This window comes from Erinaceus europaeus, chromosome 5, assembly GCF_950295315.1.
Source record: "Erinaceus europaeus chromosome 5, mEriEur2.1, whole genome shotgun sequence".
In the NCBI taxonomy this organism is placed as follows: Eukaryota; Metazoa; Chordata; class Mammalia; order Eulipotyphla; family Erinaceidae; genus Erinaceus; species Erinaceus europaeus.
Genome location: NC_080166.1, coordinates 1,871,822 through 1,895,999, shown reverse-complemented (window position 1 = coordinate 1,895,999; position 24,178 = coordinate 1,871,822). Strand labels below are relative to the sequence as shown.

General features: G+C 51.7%; 1 protein-coding gene across 1 annotated transcript; it reads right to left on the bottom strand.

The window, feature by feature from the left end:
• Window positions 1–1,020: 1,020 nt before the first annotated feature.
• Window positions 1,021–24,065, bottom strand: LOC103108671 (oncostatin-M-specific receptor subunit beta). Its single transcript, XM_060190982.1, has 14 exons — window positions 23,796–24,065; window positions 22,673–22,805; window positions 21,684–21,835; window positions 19,033–19,175; window positions 18,559–18,712; window positions 17,470–17,546; window positions 11,804–12,026; window positions 11,172–11,348; window positions 9,168–9,272; window positions 5,720–5,896; window positions 4,848–5,012; window positions 3,558–3,639; window positions 2,736–2,808; window positions 1,021–2,088 (listed from the first exon to the last, which is right to left on the bottom strand). The coding sequence occupies exons 1-14, from the start codon at window positions 23,935–23,937 to the stop codon at window positions 1,540–1,542; spliced, it is 2,352 nt and encodes a 783-aa protein (XP_060046965.1). The 5' UTR covers window positions 23,938–24,065; the 3' UTR covers window positions 1,021–1,539.
• Window positions 24,066–24,178: the final 113 nt, after the last annotated feature.

The following is a 24,178-nucleotide window of genomic DNA, read 5'->3' as shown; positions in this document are numbered from 1 at the left end:
CAAAGGGCCCGGGCAGTGGCACAGCTGGTTAGGTGCACACATTACAGTGCACAAGGACCTGGGTTCAAACTCCCAGTGCCTTTCCTCTCAATTTCTCTCTGTTCTACCAGATAAAGAGACAAAACAAAACAAAACAAAACAAAAAAAAAGACGGGGAGCACTGAGTATCATGCAGGCACCAAGCCCCTGGTGGCCACCGAAAATAAAGGCCACGGATGGGGAGACAGCACAGTGGCTCTGCTAAGACTTTCTGCCTCTGAGGTTCCGAGGACCCAGGCTTAACCTCCAGCCCCCGCTCTCGCCTCTGTGAGATACTCTAAAGTCACGGGCCCCGCGGAACACACTTAAAGTAGACTTCCTAGCTGCTTCCCACACAGAGGCCCTAGTTTCATCTGCTCTATTCCTGATTTTTTCCTTTTACTTATTTATTTATTCCCTTTTGATGCTCTTGTTGTTTTGTTGTTGTAGTTATTATTGATGTTGTTGTTGGATAGGACAGAGAGAAATGGAGAGAGGAGGGACAGACAGAGAGGGGGAGAGAAAGACAGACACCTGCAGACCTGCTTCACCGCCTGTGAAGCGACTCCCCTGCAGGTAGGGAGCCGGGGGCTCGAACCGGGATCCTTACGCCGGTCCTTGCGCTTTGTGCCACCTGCGCTTAGCCCGCTGCGCCACCGCCCGACTCCCATCATCTGCTCTATTGCTACATTTGGGCTCCTGATTATTAAACAACTTGTCCTGCTTTCTATCTTACTGCCTTTCAGACACCAAGTTGCAGGTGCTGCCATGACGCCACCCTGACCTCCCTGGGCAGACGCCCTCACCCATGTGTCCTGGAGCCTCCCTTCCCCAGAGCCCTGCCCCACTAGGGACAGACAGACACAGGCTGGGGGTGTGGATCCACCTGCCAACACCCGTGTCCAGCAGAGAAGCAATGACAGAAGCCAGAACTCCCACCTTCTGCTCCCCATAGAGAATTTGGGTCCATGCTCCCAGAGGGATAAAGAACAGGGAAGCTTCCAATGGAGGGGAGGGGACAGGGGACTCTGGTGGTGGGAACTGTGTGAAATTGTACTTACTATCTTGTTAATCATTATTAAATGACTAATAAAAAATAAAGAACAAAAGCAAGAGATGCTTAGAATCTAAAAAAAAAAAATCTAGCTAGTTACTTTACCCTGAAGATACTAACCATGGGTCAGAATGAACAGATACACTTTCTGGGTAGCGCTCAGACTTGTAGACCCACCAGCGCCCGGCCAGTGCTGAGTGGCCTGTGCCCACGTTGAGTGCCGCTCTGTGAGCCGGGGGGCACGGCAGCAAGAAAGGCTGCTTCCCAGGCTCCTCCCGCGGCCCTGCCATTTCTCCAACAAGCCTGTCCCCAGAAGAAATGCTGAGCTAAAAAACCTGCCCAGGGCAGCGTGGCCGCACACAGGTGAGAGTACCAAAGAGCTGGGGTGCCTGCGGTGGGGGGAGGCCGGCCGCACCTCCCTTACTAGCGTGAGTGCATGGCAGGGTGTGGAGTAGGCGCCAAAGTTCTCAAAGCTTGGGGATGGTGGCAGAGGGGGGGCTGGCGTTCTCCCTGAGGGGAAGGAGGGGGATGGCCATTTGCATTCTATACGCGGTGCAGAGGACTGGCTGCGGGGAGTGTGCGCAGGGACTGTCCTGGTCTTCAGATGCCTGCGAAGCCAACTGGGACACGTAATTCAAGCCCGCGTCTCCGGTCGGGAGTCCCCCCAGGGGGGTCTTCACATCAGTCCTTCCTTGTGCGTCTGGCAGACCTGCAGGTGGAGCCTCTGGTCCGGGCTCCTCTGTGCTGGCCCCAGGGAGCACTGGGCCGTGGGCAGAGGAAGCAGAGTCTGCAGCCCCCTGGTTATAAGTTAAGTTCTCAAAACAGATGCAGGGAGCAGGGCTGGGGGAGTTCCCTGTGGGGAGGACCGGAAGGTAGAGGGGCTTGGACAGCTTAGCATCTGGGAGAGACTCCCCCACTTTGGAGACCTGCATCTTAGCCCTGTCAAGCTTGTACAGAACTTCGATGGCGTCTGGAATGCAGTCTTTGACAGTCAGGATTGTTCGGGGCGAGTTACCCTGGAGCGGAAACAAAAAAGCAGGTAAGAGTGTGTGTGTGTGTGTGTGTGTGTGTGTGTGTGTGTGTGTGTGGTGGGGGAGAGGGAGAGGGAGAGAGAGCAGGTAAGTGTAGGTGTGTGTGAGAGAGAGGAAGGGAGAGAATAGGGAGAGGGGAGACAGGGAGAGCAGGTAAGTGTAGGTTGTTGTGCAAACCAAAGTCTGCCCAGAGGCTCGAGAGCTCTGAGTGGGACGAGTACCTGCCGTGAGGTGGCTCAGCCCCCGCACTGAGGAGGAGCCCTGAAGTAGCAAGGGAGGTCTCATCTCTCCATCTCTTTCTAGTTAGCATATTTATTTATTTATTTTAAAAACATTTACCTTTATTTATTTAAAACTGAATAGAGACAGAAATTGAGAGGGGAGGGGGAGAGACACCTGCAGCCCTGCTTAACAAGGTGCCCCACTGCCTGGCCCCCCACATTTCTTTCTTTTAAAAACACTTTACTTATTATTTATTGAATACAGACAGAAACTGAGAAGGGAGAGGGGGGAGGGAGAGAGAGAGAGAGAGAGGCCTGCAGCACTGCCTCACTGCTCATGCATGAAGCCTCTCCACTGCAGGTGGGGACAGGGGCTTGAACCCATATCCTTGGAGACGCTCCCAGACTTGCCTTGAGCGGCAGTGTGGAGACGGCGGTGCTCTTACACGGGTCTGGAACGGCAGGACAGCAGTTCTCCTTGACCCTAGGGAGGCAGTGGGAGGGTGAGTGAACGCTGTCTAGCAGCGGAAAGGAAACAATTCCGAGTCAAGTTCCTGGCTTCGACTTCTTGCTCTATCTTTGACTAGTCACTTTGTCCAGTGCTTCATCTAAATAATTCGGTGGTGAAGACTGTGGTGTCGATGGCAGTGTTCTGAGCATTAAGCAAGCCACTCTAAGAACTCAGAAAGACGCAGACATGTGCGTTGCTGCTATGAGTAGAGCAACTTCTGAAATGCACTTCTATTTTAAATGGTTGCTTTTCATGCATCGACCCAAAGGGGAAAATTAAGCAAGTTCATTAGTGATATAATATTGATTTACAAAATTGCAAGATAACGGGGTACGACTCCACACCGTCCCCACCGCCAGAGTTCTGAGTCCCCGCTCCCTGCTCCCTCCGTCGGAAGCCACAGGAATTCTCCCAAGGTTGCAGACAGGGCTTGGCTATCATTCCTGCTGCTGCCCGTCTGGCTGGGGTAGTGGTCCTTTCTTCCCCGTGCTCCCCTCTTGTCTTTCCGAGTCACACACAGACCTGTTACTACAGACACACGTCCCTCCCTTTTGCCTCTTCTCTCTCTGGGTCCTGCTGGAGTTCAGAGCCCGCTGATCATCTTCCCCTTTAGGCAACCTTGATGCTCACTCATGTGCGGTGCAGTGTGAGTTCTCTCACAGGATTCCTTTCCAGATGCTTCCCCAACTCTCCTTGATAAAGTCTCCCCCACACACACTTACCACTGATGCCTCAGGCAGCACAGGGCCACAGTGACAAAAACACCCAGAATCATGGGGATCAAAACACGGGTCAGCATGCCATCTGGAGAAGAAGGAGTGAGAGAGCTGTCCTTAGAAGTTTCTCCTTCTCGGTAAGAAGAAGGGTAAGATTGAAAGTAAGTTTACTTTTTGTTTGTTTGTTTGTTTGTTTGTTTCTTGCCCCCAGGGGTATTGCTGGGGCTCGGTGGGTGCCTGCACTACAAATCCACTGCTCTTGCGGCCAGTTTTTTCATTTTATTGGACAGGACAGAGAGAAAATGAGAGAAGAGAGGGAGAGAGACAGACACCTGCAGCCCTGCTTCACGGCTTGTGAAGTGCCTTCCCCAGATGGGGAGCGGTGCTCTAGCCCGGATCCTAGCGTGGGTCCTTGCGCTGAGTACTGTGTGCCTTTAACCCGGTGCACCACTGCCTGGCCTCTAAGTTGACGTGTTTGTTATTCCTCAAGCCTCTGTGCAAGTGTCAGAAAGCCTTCTGTCTGACCAACCAGTCCGCTCTGGGACTCACTGGGCACCGAGTGAAGTGACTGCTTCTCACAGCCTTCCCGTCTCCTCCATGGGCGTTACTTCCCACCCTCAAAAGGGCTCTGGAGAAGCAGACATCTGCCCTTCATCAGGGTCTTGGTCATAGCACTCTCAACTAGGACTAGTGCCCACTTAAAACGCTTCTGCACAGGGGGCCGGGCGGTGGTGCACCAGGTTAAGCACACACAGTACTAAGCGCAAGGACCTGAGCAAGAATCCGGGTTTGAACCCCGCTCCCTATGCACGGGGGGGATGCTTCACACATGGTGGAACAGGGACTGCAGATGTCTCTCCTTTTCTCTGCCTTCTCCTCTATTTTTCTTTATCAGAGAAAAAAGTTTTTAGATGGGGAGTCGGGCGGTGGCGCAGCGGGTTAAGCGCACGTGGCGCAAAGCGCAAGGACCGGCGTAAGGATCCCAGTTCGAGCCCCCGGCTCCCCACCTGCAGGGGAGTCGCTTCCCAGGTCGTCTTTCTCTCCCCCTCTCTCTTTCCCTCCTCTCTCCATTTCTCTCTGTCCTATCCAACGACGATGGCAATAATAACTACAACAATAAAAAAAAAAACAAGGGCAACAAAAGGGAAAATAAATATAAAAAAATTAAAAAACTAAATAGAGAGGGGAAAGTTTTAAAAGTATTTCGCTCTAGACGAAACCCAAAAAGCAAAGTACGCCGTGATGCCGGCAGACCCGGGGACTGCTTAGGGCAGGGTTGGGAGTAAGCAGACCTACAGTGTTCATTCGGGGTCATGACCTTTCGGAAAGGGTCATGGGGGCCCTCGCCCGCACTGTTGAACGAAGTGACGAGAAACTCGTAGAGCTCCGGCTGCAGGTTCTCCACCACGAAGGTCCTCTGTTCGGGGTTGTTGATGGTGTACTTGCAGGATTCCAAACCATCTGGGGTCGGAAACAAAGTCCCACGCAAGGAGACAGTTGGATAAGTAGCGGTCCCAGGAGTCAAGGGGACATGACACCTCTTGTGGATTCAGACTGGCCAGCATTTTGAAACAAACCCCAAACTAACCATTGGTCCAACTCTCGGGAAATTGCGAAAGAAATAATAATCAAGGGGGGTGTGCGTCTGCCACTGGGATGTCTAAGGAGACATGAGCTAGCGAGGGGAGGGCAGGGTGCATGGGAGACTTACAAATACATCCCAGTGACCTTGGCGACATCAAGGGGGAAAAGTGAACATTTTACAGGTGCCAGGCTTTCTGAAGAAATGGATGGTACTTGGAATGTTTCTAATATATATCTCTATATATGTATATATATGTATATATATCTATATATATGTATATATATGTATATATATCTATATATATGTATATATATATATATGTATATACATATATATATATATATATATATATATATATATATATATATATATATATATATATATATATCTCGGGCTGAAAACACCTGTTAAGGAATTCAAACATCTGAGCCCATGATCATCTTGGAAATTTCTTTAAATACTCGGTGGACCGTAACAGCTTATGCAAGAATAGGGCTCAGCCGGCCAGGGCACCAGGAAGGCAGTGTTCTTCGTGTGAGATCATGAACGAGGGAATGAAACAGTAAACCAAATGAAACAGCACCTGAGAGCACTGTCTTTTCAAATCCTTTGTGACAGTTCTTGTCCTTGGACTGCAAATAGACATGGTATCCTCGTATGAAGCCAGGCTGGGAGTCGGAGTCCAGCGAGTAATTCTTCCAACTTAGAGCAAAGGAGTGTGACGTCAAGTTACCCACGGTCACCAGAGGGTTGGAAGGGGCTGGGGAAGGAAGTCGGGTAAGAAAAGCGTCATGATTTAGAAGGGCGTCAGTGTGTGTGAATGAGAAGTAGACACACAGCCGTCAGGAGTGTCTGCCCAGCCCAGACGTCCTCGTCGTCTGGTTTTCTCTGGGGGAGAGATGCCCTGACTGTGAGGCTTCTTCCAGGCCACATCTCCACGTCCATATTTGCAGAAAGACGTGTCTAGAGGGGCCGGGCGGCGGCACGCCTGCTGGCTGCACGTTGTTACAGTGCGCAAGGACCCGGCGCTCCAGCCCCCAGCCCCCAGCCCCCACCTGCAGGGGGAGAGCTTTTACGAGTGGTGAAACGGTTTTTTTTTTTTTCATTTTAAAAAAATTTAATTTAATTTACTGATTATTGGATAGAGACAGAGAAACTGAGAGGAGGGAAGGCCACAGAGAGGGAGACAGACAAAGACAGGCGCCTGCAGCCCTGTTTTACCCCTTGTTAGGCTTCCCCTGCAGGTGGGGACCGGGGCTCGAACCCAAGTCCTTGCGAACTGTAATGTGTGCGCTCAACCAGGTGCGCCGCCACCCAGCCCCGGGAGTGGAAGGCGTTTATGATGGCTAAGCACGTGTTGGCTCAAGGTTCCTACCCTCAGGGCTTCCCTGAAGGACCTTACTGTGGACACAGAGACACAGATCTAGCCCAGCACGACGGCCATTCAGGTGCGACTAAGGGGACTGGGCAAGGAACCGTGGAGAGACTGAGGCTGAGCACTGGGGCTGCAGGGAGGCCGTCTACACTCGCTGAGCACTGTCACCACCGTCATCACGCTGGATGACGGCAGGCTGACACAGGTGGCGGTGACACAGGTGCTGGTCACAGGTGACATGGAGAAGGTCAGCAACAACTGAGCTCATCCGGACAAGTACCTGCTGTGCCCTGTGCATGGCCGGGCTGGCCCAGCCCCTACTGAACCGGAGGGGGCTTCAGGGCTGTGGTGTCTTGTCTCTGTCTCTGTCTCTCTTTTCCCATAAGAAGTCAGCACAGGGCAGCGAAGTCCCAGTCATAACAACAAAAAGAATAGTTAAAGGGGGCCGGGTGCTTAACCAGGTTAAGTGCACACGGTATGATGCAGAAGGACCCACAACAAGAGCCAGGTTCGAGGCCCACTCCCCACCTTCAGTGGGGATACTTCACAAGCGGTCTACAGGTATCTTTCTCCCTCTATCTCCCCCGCCCCTCTCAGTTTCTCTCTGTCCTATCCAATAAAATGGAAGGGGGGAAATGAAAGAAGGGAAGGAAGAAAAAAGAAAAACTGGTTTCCAGAAGCAGTGGCTTCGTAGTGCAGCAGCAGAGCCCCAACAATAACCCTGGAGGCAAAAAAAAAAAGTCAAATAAGGGGCCACCTTACACCTGGTTGAGCGCACATGTTACAGTGCACAAGGATGTGGGTTCAAGTCCTCAGTCCCCACCTGCAGGGGGAAAGCTTCACGAGTGGTGAAACAGGGCTGCAGATGTCTCTCTGTCTCTATATATATCACCCTTTCTCTCAATCTCTGGCTGTCTCTATGAAATAAATACATATTTTTAAAAAGAATAGTTAAATCAGTCAAGTTCTCTCCAACACAGAGAGTACACGCCCAGGAAGAGGCACCCCCATGCTAGCCTGGCAAGTTGTAGGGGCCGGGTGGTGTCACACCTGGTTGAGCACACATGTTACAATGCTCAAAGACCCAGGTTCAAGCCCCTGGTCCCCACCTGCAAGGAGAAAACTTTACAAGTGGTGAAACAGAGTTGCAGGTGTCTCTCTGTCTCTATCATCTCCTTCCCTCTCAATTTCTGGCTGTCTCTATCCAATAAATAAAAATAAATTTAAAAAAAAAGAAAGCTGTATGTTGAACTGTAGTGACCACCAAAATATATTAAATAAATAAAGTGAAAAACACTGCACTCGTAAAAAAAAAAAAAAAAGAATAGTTAAATCATACTTAGTGACATCAATTTTTAAAATTTTTTTTTATTTAGTAGACCAAAGAGAAATCAAGAGAAAAGGGAGGGAAAGACAGAGAGACACCTGTAGCACTGATCTTCCACTTGGGAAGCTTTCTCTTGCAGGTGGGGACCGGGGGCTTGAGCCTGAGTCCTTGCGCCCTGTGACATGGGCGTTCAGCTGGGCATGCCACCACCTGGCCTCCTTGTTGGTGTAATTTTAAAAAGCACTTGACTAACTGCAGAGACTAAGATATCATTTTTATGGAAAGGTATTTATCTATACAGAAAGAAACACACAAAAAGCATCATGTCTGGGTGTTGGGATGTGCTGAGATTTGGAATGACTTTATCTTCTCTGACAAGACTCTTTTTTTTTTTTTTTTTAAATATATTTATTATTGGATAGAGGCAGAAATTGAGAGGGGGAGACAGACAGGGGGAGAGACAGAGAGACACCTGCAGCCCTGTTTCACCACTTGTGAAGCTTTCCCCCTGCAGGTGGGGACCAGGGGCTCGAACCCGGGTCCTTGTGCCCTGTAGTGTGTGTGCTTAACCAGCTGTGCCACCGCCAGGCCCCTCTATAAACTGTCTATACTGAAAATACTTTGTTTATAAAATTAGAAAGTATTTTCATATTTTTGTTAGTGATTTAATACTGATGTACACAATCCCTTAAGGTAAGAGGGTTACAGGTCCACACTGTTCCCAACACCAGAGCTCTGTGTCCCCATTCCCTCCACTGGAAACTGCGGTGGTTCTCCCAAGGCCACCAGTATAGGCTGACTATTATTTCTATAACGATCTATCTATATATTTTTGCCCGTTTTTCCTATGGTCCTGCCTTCTCTTCTCTTCTAAGTCACACCTACACCGATGACTATTTCTAAAAGTCCTTCTCGTTTTCTTTCTCAGGGTCCTGATGGATTAGGATTTCAGAGCTCTCTATTTCTCATTTCTTAATTTAATGGCTAGAGACAGATATTGAGGTGGAAGGGAGAGATGGAGAGGGGGACAGAAAGAGAAACTGGGGCGTGGGGTGGAGAGAGACCTGCAGCACTGCTTCACCTCATGAAGTTTACTCTCTGCAGGTGAGTAAACGTGGCCTTGAACCCAGGTCCTTGTTCATCGCAACACGTGTGTTCTAGCAGACAATGCCACCATTCAGCCCCAGAAAATATTTTTACGTAGCTATTGGAATAAACAAGACACTGGTAATAAGAAGAGGTATCACATATTCTGTAAGCCAAAGCTAGGAGCCTCTGGGTTGTTCTGAACAAGCCTATCCCTGTACACGTGGAATCCTTCAAACCTACCCATTTCCTGGGAGTAGCCTTTTTTCCACTCTAGTAAATGCGCTGTCCTGTTTGCTGAAATTCCATAGATTTTGAAGTTATATCGGACCCCTGGCCTCAAGGCATCTAGACAAGAAAAGTCAACAGGTTTTCAGCAACACAGGGTATTGTTTCCGAAAAGATAAAAAGTAGAAAATTAATTGGTGATCCCTTAATAGTTTCTGTTAGGGAACCAAACTCCCTTCCTTCCTTCCTTCCTTCCTCCCTCCCTCCCTCCCTCCCTCCCTTATGTCTTTTTGGTTTGTTTGTTTGTTGTTTTTGTTCACCCATCTCTTGGGCTTTATGACAGCATGACATCACTGCTCCAGGTGGACAGCTTTATTTTTTTCTAAACGTTTTGACACAAGGGTAAGAGACAGAAAAGAGAGACAGGGAAGGGGTGGGGTGAAGATAGCATAATAGTTATACCAAGAGACTCTCACACCTAAGACTACAATGTCCCAGGTTTAATCTCCAGCACCACCATAAACCAGAGCTGAGCAGAGCTCTGGTAGGAAAAAAATTAATAAAGATTTCTTTTTAAAAAAATATTTATTTATTCCCTTTTGCTGCTCTTGTTTTATTGTTGTAGTTATTATTGTTGTTGTTATTGATGTCATTGTTGGACAGGACAGAGAGAAATGGAGAGAGGAGGGGAAGACAGAGAGGGGGAGAGAAAGACAGACACCTGCAGACCTGCTTCACCGCCTGGGGAGCCGGGGGCTTGAACCGGGGTCCTCACGCTGGTCCTTTGCTTTGCGCCACGTGCGCTTATAAAGATTTCTTTTATGGTCCAGGAGGTGGCGCAGTGGATAAAACATTGGACTCTCAAGCATGACGTCCGGAGTTCGATCCCCAGCAGCACATGTACAGAGTGACGTTTGGCTCTTTCTCTCTCCTCCTCCTCTCTTTCTCACTAATAATGAGAGAGAGAGAGAGAGAGAGAGAGAGAGAAGGGGGGAATGGGAGAGAGAAAGACTGCAGCACTCAGCAATGTACACACTGCAGATGCTCCTAGTGGTGGCCCAGGGCTGGTACCTGGGTCCTTGCACACGGTGACACGTGGCCTTTGCTGGATGGGCCACCTGCCAGCCCCTCCTTTCAGAAATTTTACTTCTCTCTCTCTCTCTCTCTCTCTCTCTCTGTCTCTTATTACCTCCAGGGTTATCATTGGGGCTTGGTGGCAGCACTACGAAGCCACAGCTCCTGGCAGCCATTTTATTCCCTTTTGTTTATTCGACAGAACAGAGAGAAATGAAGTGGGAAGGGAAGATGGAGAGGGGAGAGAAAGAGACATACATGCAGACGTGCAGGTGGTGCGCGGGGGCCTGACCCGGGTCCTTGTGCTTGGTAACGTGTGTGCTTGACCAGGTGCACCGCGGCCCAGCCCCTCTGCGCTTTCTCTCTGCTGCCTCCCTTCTCCCTCTGGGCCTTGGCGTCTTCCGTTTCTTCAGTGAAACCTACACCCCCTTCTCTAAATTTCCCTTTTGACACTCCCTCATCCGCACACAGAATCTGATGGGACAAAACGAACGGTTCTAAATTCTCCCGATTCCAAATTCCCTCCAGCAATTGCCTGAAGCCTTTGTTCCCTCTCTCCCCCCCCCCTTTCTCGGTTCTTTCCCTGCGATTCACCTGGCCGGTCAGCAGGAGGCGACGTGGATGCCCCCCACGAGCCAGCAGCCTTGGCTGAACCCAACCCGCGGAGCCCACATGCCGGCCGCACTGCCCACGTGCCCAGGGGACAGGCCCCGGAGACCAGCGATGGAGAGGGAAGGGACAGACTCCCGGGCAGCACACACCCAGAGACAGAGCCCCTCAACGCTCTGGAAAGGAAACTCCAGGTGGACTTTCAGAGTCCGAGGCGGCACTGCACAAGGGGGCCCGTATGCAGTCCCCAAACTCCGTGTGGCCCAGAGTCTCCAGGAGACAGACGGCCCGGAAGGCCGAGGCGGGAGGGAGGCAGGAGCGCGGGGCCCTGCTCACCTGAGCTGATGACGGTGCTTGTGGAGTTGGGGCCAAGGCTCTCCCAGCGGAGCCGGCAGGGCAGCTCCCGGGAGGGCTCGCACCACTGCACCACGTAGCCCGTGACCTCGCCCGGCGGGCGGCTCCAAGCCAGGGCGATTCCCCGCTCGCTGCTGTTGACTCTCTCCTCTGTCACATCTACGAGACAGTGCCTCGTGGGTCAGCCATTCATGACTCCGATAACTAACTCTGCTCTTCTTGCCACTGGGCTTATGGCTACAGCTTCATTCCCAGTGGATTTCTTCGTTTAATTCCTATATATATATTTGCCTCCAGAATTATCACTGCCTGCACTGCCAATCCACTGCTCCTGGAGGCCTTTTTTTTTTTTTTCATTGTATTGGACAGGACAGAGAGAAATGGAGAGAGGAGGGAAAGACAGAGAGGGGGAGAGAAAAACAGACACCTGGGAAGCGACTCCACTGCAGGTGGGGAGCCGGGGGCTCGAACCGGGATCCTTACGCCGGTCCCTGCGGTTTGCGCCACGTGTGCTTAACCCGCTGCGCCACCACCCGGTCCCTCAAGCATCTTTTCTAACCGTCCGAACCCTCAACACATCCCTCAGGACGCGCAGAAGGCCAAGACAGACTCACAGTTTTCAGCACCTCCCGAGATGACAAAGACGGAGGCAGGAGAGGAGCCTGCGCCGTTGCTGGCCGTGACCTTGATCCGGTAAGGACTCTGCTGGAGGGTGAGCACCGTGCCGTTCCCCGGAGCGGGAACGGAGAGCAGCACGGACTCGGATGGGTTGTGGAGGTTTTCTGCGGCCACACTGTAGGACCGGATCTTCCCCTGGGCTTGCTGCTTTGACAGTGGCTGAAAAAGAAAGTGAAAACGTTTTCCAAAATGGGCTTTCCTCGAGAGAAGTTCTTCCTTTTCTCTCTCTTCTTTCTTTCATTCACTCATTCTTTTTTTCTTTTTTTTTAAATTTTATTTGTCAGACAGAGACAGCCATAAATTGAGAGGAATGAGGAAACAGAGAAAGAGGCAGAGAGACACCTGCAGCCCTACTTCACCCTCTCAAAGCTTTCCCCCTGCAGGTGGGGACTGGGAGCTTGAACCCGGGTCCAGTTGAATCCATGCATACTGTCACACTGCATTCAATATTCCCCCCCCTTTTTTTCCCTTCTTTTTTTTCAGCGCCCTGCTCAGCTCTGGCTTATGGTGGTGCGAGGGAATGGGACTTTGGAGCCTCAGGCATGAGAGTCTCTTTGCATCATCATTATGCTGTCTACCTCGGCCCCTCATTCATTTTTTTCTTTCCTTTTTTTAAAAAAAATATTTATGTGGTCCAGGAGGTGACACAATGGATAAAACACTGGATTCTCAACCACGAGGTCCTGAGTTCAATCCCCGGCAGCACATGTACCAGAGTGATGTCTGGTTCTTTCTCTCTCTGCCTATCTTTCTCATCAATAAATTCTTAATAAATATTTATTTACTCCTTTTTGCTGCCCATGTTGTTTTATTGTTGTAGTTATTATTATTGTTGTTATTGATGTTGTTGTTGTTGGATAGGACAGAGAGAAATGGAGAGAGGAGGGGAAGACAGAGAGGAGGAGAGAAAGACAGACACCTGCAGACCTGCTTCACCGCCTGTGAAGCGACTCCCCTGCAGGTGGGGAGCCAGGGTTCGAACCAGGATCCTTCTGCTGGTCCTTGTACTTTGTGCCACCTGCACTTAACCCGCTGTGCTGCCGCCCAACTCCCTTTTTCTTTCCTTTTCTATCATTGTCTCTCTTTGGTTGGCTTCTTCACTCATGCGTTGTTTCTCTCTGCCATCTGACGGGACAGGCAGGACAGTGCTGCGTTAACAACCATCACGAAGCATGACCCAAGCTCTGCTCTTCTTGCCGCTGGGCTTACAGATAGAACTTTCTTCCCTGCAGATTTATTTTTTTTAATTGCCACCAGGGTTCTGACTGGGGCTCAGTGACGGTCCTGCAAATCCACCACTCGTGGTGACCACTTTTTCCATTTCTACACCTGCAGCAGCAAATGACAATGGTTTAGTGGAGACAACAGCCCTCAGAACCAAGCCTGCAACCAGACATCACGATCTGCTAATCTGGGGACGGGACAGGAGCCCCCGGGCATGGGTTACTCAGGAGCACAGCACATCCAGAGAACAGTGGCTGGACCAGGGCCAGGCGGAACGGGGTGCTTTAGCCTCGTTCAGAAGACTCTTCGGTCACCAGGCAGGAGAAGTGCAGGCTTCCAACCCTAGCTGGCGGGTCAGGCTCCAGCCTCGCTCCTCTCTCAGCTGTGCCTCCCATGCAAGGGCCTCACCCACCCTGCAGGACACCCTCCCCGTCTCTGAGAAGCCCTGGCCCAGACGCTCGGTCTCCGACCCACTTCCGGGGCCAGCCCCTGGAACCCGCTCCCTTGCTAGGGCAGACGGTGCCTCGGTGTGGGAACAACTGGACTTGAGACTGTTTGCTTGGGTGTAGACAGAACCTGGAGACCAAAGACTGACGAGTCCACATGTGTGCACAGGGTCGTGCTGGAGAGGCCCAGGAGGCAAGTGGAAGGAGCTGTGTGCACACAACGCCTCCCAGCCGCCTGACCTCGGGCGGAGCTGAGCTCGGCCGCAGAGAGAAGGACAGCTGCCAGGTGACCTCACTCGCAGGTGGGATCCAAGAACCATGGGCAGAGGGGAAAACAGAATAAAATCGGGACTGGGCGTGGAGTGTGAGCCAAAGCAAAGGCCTCTGGGAAAGAAGGGAGGGGGAAGAGGTGTCAGGGTCCTGGGACGTAATGGCGGAAAGGACCTGAGCTCAGAGTGAGAGATCTTGCAGATAGCTGTCAAGGGGAGACTCTCATCCTCGTCTGTCAGTGGCTGTACTGTCAGCCGTGATCCTCCAGTAAAATGACATCAAGTTGTGGTCTAGATACACAATGGAATACTACTCAGCTATAAAAAATAGTGACTTCACCGTTTTCAGCCGATCTTGGATGGACCTTGAAAAATTCATGTTGAGTGCAATAAGTCAGAAACAGAAGGATGAGTATGGGATGATCTCACTCTCAGGCAGAAGTTGAAAAACAAGATCAGAAGAGAAAAGACAAGTAGAACCTGAACTGGAATTGGCGTATTGCACCAAAGTAAAAGACTCTGAGGTGGGTGAGGGGTGGGGGGTGGGGGAGAATACAGATCTAAGAAGGATGACAGAGGATCTAGTGTGGGTTGAATTGTTATGTGGAAAACTGAGAAATGTTATGCATGTACAAACTACTGTATTTACTGCCGAATGTAAAACATTAATTCCCCAATAAGGAGATAAAAAAAAAACAAAACCCGTACAGCCAAGGAGCCCGTGCCGGGACCACTTCTCCCCGCCTGGCCATGTTGGAGAAAACACTGGGGATGCGGAAGCTTCTGAGTCCAACCTGCCGGGCAGCCTGTCCCGAAGGCAAGCGAGTCAACTAGGGCGGAGGACGGAACCCATTCGCATGTGCGGCTTGGCCCCCCGGCGCCCCTGCGGACTCTGGTGGTGGACCCACTCTTGACCGCAGCGTCTCTTCAGCTCGGCTCTTGCTGACTTGGCCGAGTACAAGCTACCGCGAGGCGGGTCCAGACAGTGAAAGCAGACTACGAGGAAGGGGCTGTCCCGGTATCAGCATCATGGACGGGGTGGGGGGCAGAGCTTCCCCAGGGGCTGAGACAACCTGCTTGGGGTGAGGGGGTGACCCCACCTGGAAGAGGGCGCCAAGCTCCAGACCCACAGCGGCAGACACAAGGCCAAGCAGACGCCTGCCTGCCTGCCTCACCTCCTCCTCCTCCTCCTCCTCCTCTCCTCCTTCTCCTCCTCCTTTCCCTTCCCTTCCCTTCCCTTCCCTTCCCTTCCCTTCCCTTCCCTTCCCTTCCCTTCCCTTCCCTTCTTCCCTTCCCTTCCCTTCCCTTCCCTTCTTCCTTTCCCTTCCCTTCCCTTCCCTTCCCTTCTTCCCTTCCCTTCCCTTCTTCCTTTCCCTTCCCTTCCCTTCTTCCCTTCCCTTCTTCCCTTCCCTTCCCTTCTTCCCTTCCCTTCCCTTCTTCCTTTCCCTTCCCTTCCCCTTCCCTTCCCTTCCCTTCCCTTCCCCTTCCCTTCCCTTCCCTTCCCTTCCCTTCCCTTCCCTTCCCTTCCCTTCTCCTTCCCTTCCCTTCCCTTCCCTTCCCTTCCCTTCCCTTCCCTTCCCTTCCCTTCTTCCCTTCCCTTCCCTTCCCTTCTTCCCTTCCCTTCTTCCCTTCCCTTCCCTTCTTCCTTTCCCTTCCCTTCCCTTCCCTTCCCTTCCCTTCCCTTCCCTTCCCTTCCCCTTCCCCTTCCCCTTCCCCTCCCTTCCCTTCCCTTCCCTTCCCTTCCTTCCCTTCCCTCTCCTTCCCTTCCCTTCCCTTCTTCCCTTCCCTTCTCCTTCCCTTCCCTTCCCTTCCCTTCCCTTCCCTTCTCCTTCCCTTCCCTTCCCTTCCCTTCCCTTCCCTTCCCTTCCCTTCCCTTCTCCTTCCCTTCCCTTCCCTTCCCTTCCCTTCCCTTTTTCCCTTCCCTTCCCTTCCCTTCCCTTCTTCCCTTCCCTTCCCTTCTTCCTTTCCCTTCCCTTCCCTTCCCCTTCCCTTCCCTTCCCTTCCCTTCCCTTCCCTTCCCTTCCCTTCCCTTCCCCTTCCCCTTCCCCCTTCCCTTCCCTTCCCTTCCCTTCCCTTCCCTTCCCTTCTTCCCTTCCCTTCCCTTCCCTTCTTCCTTTCCCTTCCCTTCCCTTCCCTTCTTTCCTTCCCTTCTTCCCTTCCCTTCCCTTCCCTTCTTCCCTTCCCTTCCCTTCTTCCCTTCCCTTCCCTTCCCTTCCCTTCTTCCTTTCCCTTCCCTTCCCCTTCCCCTTCCCCCTTCCCTTCCCTTCCCTTCCCTTCCCTTCTCCTTCCCTTCCCTCCCCTTCCCTTCCCTTCCCTTCTCCTTCCCTTCTCCTTCCCTTCTCCTTCCCTTCTCCTTCCCTTCTCCTTCCCTTCTCCTTCCCTTCTCCTTCCCTTCTCCTTCCCTTCTCCTTCCCTTCTCCTTCCCTTCTCCTTCCCTTCCCTTCCCTTCCCTTCCCTTCCCTTCCCTTCCCTTCCCTTCTCCTTCCCTTCTCCTTCCCATCTCCTTCCCTTCCCTTCTCCTTCCCTTCCCTTCCCTTCCCTTCTCCTTCCCTTCCCTTCCCTTCCCTTCCCTTCCCTTCCCTTCCCTTCTTCCCTTCCCTTCCCTTCCCTTCCCTTCCCTTCCCTTCCCTTCTTCCCTTCCCTTCCCTTCCCTTCCCTTCTTCCCTTCCCTTCCCTTCCCTTCTTCCTTTCCCTTCCCTTCCCCTTCCCTTCCCTTCCCTTCCCCTTCCCCTTTCCCTTCCCTTCCCTCCCCTTCTTCCCTTCCCTTCTTCCCTTCCCTTCCCTTCCCCTTCCCCTTTCCCTTCCCTTCCCTTCCCTTCTTCCCTTCCCTTCTTCCCTTCCCTTCCCTTCTTCCCTTCCCTTCCCTTCTCCTTCCCTTCTTCCCTTCCCTTCCCTCTCCTTCCCTTCCCTTCCCTTCTTCCCTTCCCTTCTCCTTCCCTTCCCTTCCCTTCCCTTCCCTTCCCTTCCCTTCCCTTCCCTTCCCTTCCCTTCTCCTTCCCTTCTCCTTCCCTTCCCTTCCCTTTCCTTCCCTTCTCTTCCCTTCCCTTCCCTTCCCTTCCCTTCCCTTCCCTTCCCTTCCCTTCCCTTCCCTTCCCTTCCCTTCCCTTCCCTTCCCTTCCCTTCCCCTTCCCCTTTCCCTTCCCTTCCCTCCCCTTCTTCCCTTCCCTTCTTCCCTTCCCTTCTTCCCTTCCCTTCCCTTCCCTTCCCCTTCCCCTTTCCCTTCCCTTCCCTTCCCTTCTTCCCTTCCCTTCTTCCCTTCCCTTCCCTTCCCTTCCCTTCTTCCCTTCTCTTCCCTTCTCCTTCCCTTCTTCCCTTCCCTTCCCTCTCCTTCCCTTCCCTTCCCTTCTTCCCTTCCCTTCTCCTTCCCTTCCCTTCTCCTTCCCTTCCCTTCCCTTCTCTTCCCTTCTCTTCCTCCTCCTTTTTTCCCTCCTTCTCCTCCTTCTCCTCTTTCTCCTTCTCTTCCTCTCCTCCTCCTATTCCTCCTTCTTTTCTCCTCCTCCTCTCCCTCCTCCCTCCTCCTCCTCTTTTGACCAGAGCAACCGCTCAGCTCTAGCTTATGGACTGAGCTGCGGACCTTTGGTGCCTCAGGCGTGAGAGGCTTTCTGCAGAACCTGGTGCCCTCTCCTCACCCTCCACCTGCCATTTTGTGTCTGTGCGTCTCACCTTCCAGAATAAAGCCACCGTCTGATTCCCCGACGCCGAGCTCACACTTCTCCAGACATCAGGAGCTTCTGAAGGTGCTGAAAGGAGCCGGAGAAAGGTTTGGGGTTTCATGCGGCTGCGTCCAACCTCTTTCTAAATTTTTATCGCTTTTTCAAGATCGTATTCTTTATCTTTATGAGATGGAGGAGAGAGAGGGAGGAAAGAAGCCAGGGCACACTCAGCTCTGCTTCTGGTGGTGCTGGGGACTGAACCGGGGAGCTCCAGGCCCCGAGCAAGCAAACCCTTTGCTGGGACACGGCGAGCTCTCTCCCTGCCCCCACCCCGCACAGTTTGATCAAAGAAGTGATGGCGGCTTGCTTCTCCCTTTGCATTCTGACCCTCCCTGAATTCCCTGGCCGCACCGCTGTCTCCAGGGCTACTGCTGGGGCTCAGTGCCTGCGTGAGGAATCCGCTGCTCTCTGTGGCCACTTTTTCCTCTTCCCCCAGGGCCACACGCTTCATGCGTTCTTATGTGCACAGGCTGCGTGTTTTGTGAAAGGGTCCGTGCCCTGCCTGAGTGGGGCACCGAGAACCTTAGTGAGTGCACGCTGGGAGCTCCCGGGGGTCACTGAGGAGTCCCGGGCTTCTCTGTCAGGAAGCTAGTTAGGCTAGTGTCGTCTTTCTCTCTCCCCCTCTCTCAATCTCTCTCTGTCCTGTCCAATCAAATGGACAAAAAAGATGGCCTCCAGGAGCAGAGGACTCATAGTGCATGTACTAAGCCCCAGCAATAACCCTGGAAGCAAAAAACCAAAAAAACAGAAAAGAAAGAAAGAAAAAGAAAAGAGAATAGGAGAGACACCCGTGCACTGCTCCTGTTCCCAGTGGAGCTTGGGGGCTTGAACCCTGGTCCTTGTGAGTGGCTGAGTGTGCAAGCTGCCAGGAGGGGAGCCTCCAGCCCCCTTGGTCTTTTTTTTCAAAGACGGCATTCAGTCTCTGTGGTCATATATTCTGCTCAGCTTTGGGACGCCCAAACAGAGTCTCCCAGGACGCCAGCCCGTCTCTGGAGTGTGTTTAGGTCTCTAAACATGTCAGCCAGGGAGAGCAGCATACCCGCTTCAGGTGTGGTGAAGCTCCTGGTCGTCACATCGCTCCATTTCCAGAAGTGCTTGGCCGCAGCACAGCGGATTTTGGTCTGGTAGTTTGTGTTGGGCTCCAGGTCACGTAAGTAGCACTCGCCAGTCACCTTGACGGACACGTTGTGTTGCTGGATAGGCACATTGAGACAAGAAGGAAAGAGCAAGAACCAATCAGCAGGCTGCGTTGCAAGGTCCAACCATAACACGGCAAACAGAGATCTGGAGAAAGACTAGCTTTTCCATTACCCACCCCCCCCCAAAAAAAAAAGTCTCTAAGGCCTTCTCTGTTCTCAACTCTAACAGCTTATGATTAATTCCATGGACTAACAACAACAGCACACACACTTTGAATCCACACCAGGGTCTAACGTCACTTTATTCCACACTCTCGACATTCAGGGCACACAGGGGTTTCTGGAAGTTAAGGAAGATGGAGCACTGTCCTTACTTGTATCACTCGCCCTTCACTGTGGAGTGCAACCTCACACAAAAGTGTGGCGTCATTCCAAGTGGCACCTACTTTCCAGGCCACCACAGCGCTCGTGGCACTGATGTTCGCAAAGAATAAATCAGAAGGGGGCTTGGGTTTGACTGTCAAGAAAACAAAGTGAGAAAAATCAAGCACAGGAAAAGGACTTGGCAAATGGACACTCCGTTCATTGTCATTTCACTTTATTATTATTTATTTTATTGCCAGCAGGGTTATTGTTGGGACTTGGCACCTACACAGCAAATCCGTCGCTGCTCCCACTGGCCAGTTTTTCCCTTTTTCTCTGTCTCTTTTTTTTTTCCCATAGAGAGAGATAAAAATTGAGAGGGAAAGGGGAAGGGGAGGGAGAGAGGCAGAGACAAGAGACACCCGTAGCCCTGCGTCGCTGCGTGTGAGTGTCCTTGCTTGCCGGTGGGGTCCGGGGCTTGAAGCCAGGCTTTTGTGCACGGTGACGTGTGCACTCTACTGGGAGTGCCACTGCCCAGCCCCTGAGAAGTTCACTTATTTGTTAAAATATTCGACACAGTTTTCTTGTCTCTTTTTGAGGAAATGGCATACAAGACCAGGTCTACAGCCCCAAAGATATAGGGTCGCTGTATATGGGTCCTTCTCTCCCAGCAATTCTCCCTCCTCCTCCATTCGCACTAGAAATGTTGAACAAAATCGAAAAGAAAAATACCTATGACTATTTTTATGTAAGGTATTTTGATTAGTGACTTAATACTGACTCACCAAATTGTGAGATAACAAGGGCGCAGTCCCACACCATTCCCATTCCCACCACCAGAGCCCTGTGCCCCCCTTTCCCTCCCCTGGCAACTGTAGTGGTTCTCCCAAGGTCACAGACATGGGTTGACTATTATTCTATAACCGTCTATATTTATATATATTTGCCCATTTTTCCCCTATGGTCCTGTCTTCTCTCCCCTTCAAAGTCACACCTACACCGATTACTAGATCCACATGTCCCTCCATTTCCCTCTTCTCTCTCAGGGTCCTGATGGAGTTGGGGTTCAAGGCCCTCTGGTCATCGTCCCCTGACATTTCTCCCCCTCTGGGAGGATGGACCCACATTCTTTATGGGGAGAAGTAGCGGGAGTTCTGGCTTCTGTCGTTGCTTCTCCGCTGGACATGGGTGTTGGCAGGTGGACCCACACCCCCAGCCTGTGTCTGTCTGTCCCTCGTGGGGCAGGGCTCTGGGGAGGGGAGGCTCCAGGACACATGGGTGAGGGCGTCTGTTCAGGGACGTCTATTACCTGCTTATTTTCTTCCTCTTGTAGGACTTAGGGATGTTTGGAGTCACTCTACTGACTTTTGCCTGTTTACCTTATGTTTCTATTCCCCACTACCGATACGCACCAGCATATAAGCCTGTTAGGAGCAAGTGCTCACGGAGAGAAATGGTCTGACCCTCAGGCTCCCGCTTCCTCCCACCTTGCCTGTGTCTCCCCACAGCTACACCTCCCAGAGCACCCTCCAGGTCAGGGACAACTTCCTGCCTTCACAGACCTGAGCCTATGTCCTGGACCCTGGGATTATACAAAAAGTGTGAATTGGGCGGGGAAGATAGCATAATGGTTATACAATCAGGCTCTCATGCCGGAGGTTCCAAAGTCCCAGGTTCAGTCTCCCGCACCACCATAATTATGCCAGAGCTGAGCAGGGCTCTGGTGTTTCTCTCTGCCTCTCTCTCTCCCTCTGTATCTCTCTCAAAAATAAAATAAATAAAATATTTAAAAGAAAAGAAAAAAAGTGCACATACAGCCCCACAGTCGGTGATTCTCTTGATGGAAGGAACAGGGAGGGGACTTATGGGATGGAAGATGAATTACATGGCTGTGGAGAGTGTCGGCTTTGAAGCTGTGACTAAAACTTGTCAGTACTGATTATGTTGTCAGAACCAAGAAATAATAGAGGTCTCACAGGCCATGCCTACATCTGCAAAAAGGAGTACAGCCAAAGCAGAACTATAAATGGGAACTATTTTTTAATATTTATTTATTTCCCTTTGTTGCCTTTGTTGTTTTATTGTTGTAGTCATTGATGTCGTTGTTGTTGGATAGGACAGAGAGATGGAGAGAGGAGGGGAAGACGGAGGAGAGACAGAGAAAGACAGACACCTGCAGACCTGCTTCACCGCCTGTGAAGCGACTCCCCTGCAGGTGGGGAGCCGGGGGCTCGAACAGGGATCCTTACGCCGGTCCTTGTGCTTTGCGCCACGTGCGCTTAACCCACTGCGCTACTGCCCGACTTCCCAAATGGGAACTTAAAAAAAATTCTTTTGTAAGCTTTATTCATTTTATCTGCTAGAACAGAGAGAAATTGAGAGGGAGAGGGAGAGAAACACAGAGAGACACCTGCAGCACTGCTTCACCGCTCATGAAGCTTTCCCCTGCAGGTGGGGATGGGAGACTTGAACCTGGGTCCTTGTGCCTGGTAATATGTGCACTTAACTGCCTGGCCCCTAAATGAGAACTTGCACGGAGGAGGGTGAATCAGGAAAAAATACATAAACAAACAGCCCACAGCACACTAGACCTGAGCGAATACACGGCTTGTCAAACAATGAGGCCTCAGCAGCCCCGTGTGGCCGCACGCACTACACCCACCTTGCTGAGCCAGGTGGAGAAGCCTGCTAACCCTTCTCGTCCGCAAGTCGTTCCTAGCCACGAGGGTGAAGTTATACACGCCCCGTGATTCTTGAGGCACTTGCCACTCACACGTGTTTCTCTTCTGACACTGCACCTCTGCCCCAGAAAACCTGTAAAAAAGAAAAAAAGAGCACAGGGACCAGTCTCAGAGCTCACCCTGTTGTCTATGTGGTTAAAGCCCTGTACCCCGGGGCCCGTTCAGCCGCTTTTAAAGAGTACTTTATTTATTTATTCATTCATTATTGAATAGCAGAGAGAAAAATTGAGAGGGGGGGGAGAGGGAGAGGGAGAAAGACACAGAGACACCTGCAGCCCTGGCTCACCACTTGTGAAGCTCTCCCCCCCCCCCCGCGCGTGGGGACCGGGGGCTTGAACCCGGGACCTTGTGCGCTGTGCTGTGTGTGATTAATCCCTGGCCCAACTCCAGTCGGAGGCTCAATGGCTGTGTTCCCACAACTGCTAGCAAACACCAGTAATAAAAACATCACCTCCACACATTCCACTTGTGTCGTTCAGCGTACAGCAGTGACTCTCCCTTTGGGGCGGGGAGTCCTCGTGATTTACCTGAGACACCTTCAGAAAGTGAGAAATTGGGACAGGGTGGCACACCTGCTCGAACACACACATGATAGTGCACAAGGACCCAGGTTCAAGCCCCTGGCCCCCACCTGCAGGGGGGAATGTTCATAAACAGTGAAGCAGGGCTGCAGGTGCCTCTCTGTCTCCACCAATAGATAAATAAATAAATAAATAAATCAATAACATGTTTATTTTAAAGGTGAATAAATAAATATATTTTTTTTAAAAGACAAAGAAATCCACTATACTCCTAAGGAGGGAAAAAATACTAAAATGATCTGTGCCATAGAAATGCGGCTTCTGTTAAGTTCTCAGGAGCGCCTTAGCTGAGGAGCAAAGTGTCCGTAGCATAACCTGAAGTCACTTACGATTCTATCAAAGTGTAGCTCTGGGCAGTGGGTCTATTTGTGAACCTAGTGTCAACCCCAGGTTCCCAGGCACAGGTCAAGGTCTGGAAGTCCTGAGTTTCACAGGAAAAGTCCTTGGGCTCCTCAAGTATTTCTGTCCATAAACAAAAAAAGAAAAAGAAAAGGGGGAAGAAGATGTCACAGTTACTCTGAGCAGCGAGAGGAAGCCAACGCACTGGCCACGTCCCTCCTCCCAGGGCCCATCTCTCCTCTGTGTCTTCCTGGGCGTAGCAGGATGGATGGGTGACCAGTGTCCTGCGGGTGTCCAGCCCGTGTCCGTGAGAAGATTATTGTATCCCTAACAACTGTTAGAAGGCCCCCAGTATGTAGTGCTGATGGACAGACCAAGTCCTGAGAGAAATAATGAATGGCGTTAGCATTGCCTGGTGCAATCTTCTGACCGGCGTGACGCACCAAAACCAGCCGTCTTAGGCCGTCAGGAAGTGAGTCAGAGCTGGGAGCTGAGTACTCCAGGGAATAGATAAGGCCCCTTCCAGCACCCAGAATCACCGGCACTCTCAGAAGCCACCTCCAGAGGACATGGATGGCACCAGGCACAGCCTCAGAGGCCTCTCTGGGCCCCTGTCCTTCCTCTGTAATCGGCGTAATTCCAACAGGCCCCAAACACGGCAGAGAACTCTTTCAGGGGTTCAGGTCATGACTGCAACTTTCTGCTTGCAAAACTCTCAGATTTTAGGAACAGAAAATACTCAGATGAGTATTTTCAGTGCACCTGGCTGAGCGCACATGCCACAGTGCACAGGGGCCCGGGTTCAAGCCCCTGGTCCCCACCTGCAAGGGGAAAGCTTCACGAGGGGTGAAGCAGGGCTGCAGGGGTCTCTCTGTCTCTCTCCTTCTATATCTTCCCCCCCTTCTCCTCAGTTTCTGGCTGTCTCTATCCAATAAATAAATAAGGATAAAAAGAGATAGGAAATCGTCAGAAAACCAAAGAACGCATAGAGAAGGCGTACAGCTTTCCTCTCTTTCCCAGGTCAGGAGTGGACAGGCTTGTCTGTCTAGGGTGTGGGAGGTTCCCTGTCCCGCAGACACGGGCCAGGAGGACGCAGGGCACGTGTGTGCTTACTGGAGACAAAGAGGACCGTGCCGTTGTACTTCTTGGTGTCTCGGCGCACGTAACAAAAGATATTCGCTCCGGTGCTGCCCGCAAAGGGGACGCTGCTCAAGGTGAATGTGGTTACATTGGGGCCCAGGTGTTGTCCCGACATCTCCTCGCCGTTATAAAAGCAAACTGTGTCCTCCCGGGGGCTCCGAGAAACGCAGCACACGCTGACGTTGGAGCCCTCTTCCACCAGCTTGTTGTCGGGGAAAATGGACAGGACGTCGTATTTAAGGGTGCTGTGCACTGGGAGAGGGAAGAGGGGAAGCTTGGTTAAAACCACATCCACAGGGCTGGGGAGGCAGCAGAGTGGGTCTGCAAAAGCCTTTCAAGCCTGAGGCTCTGAGGTC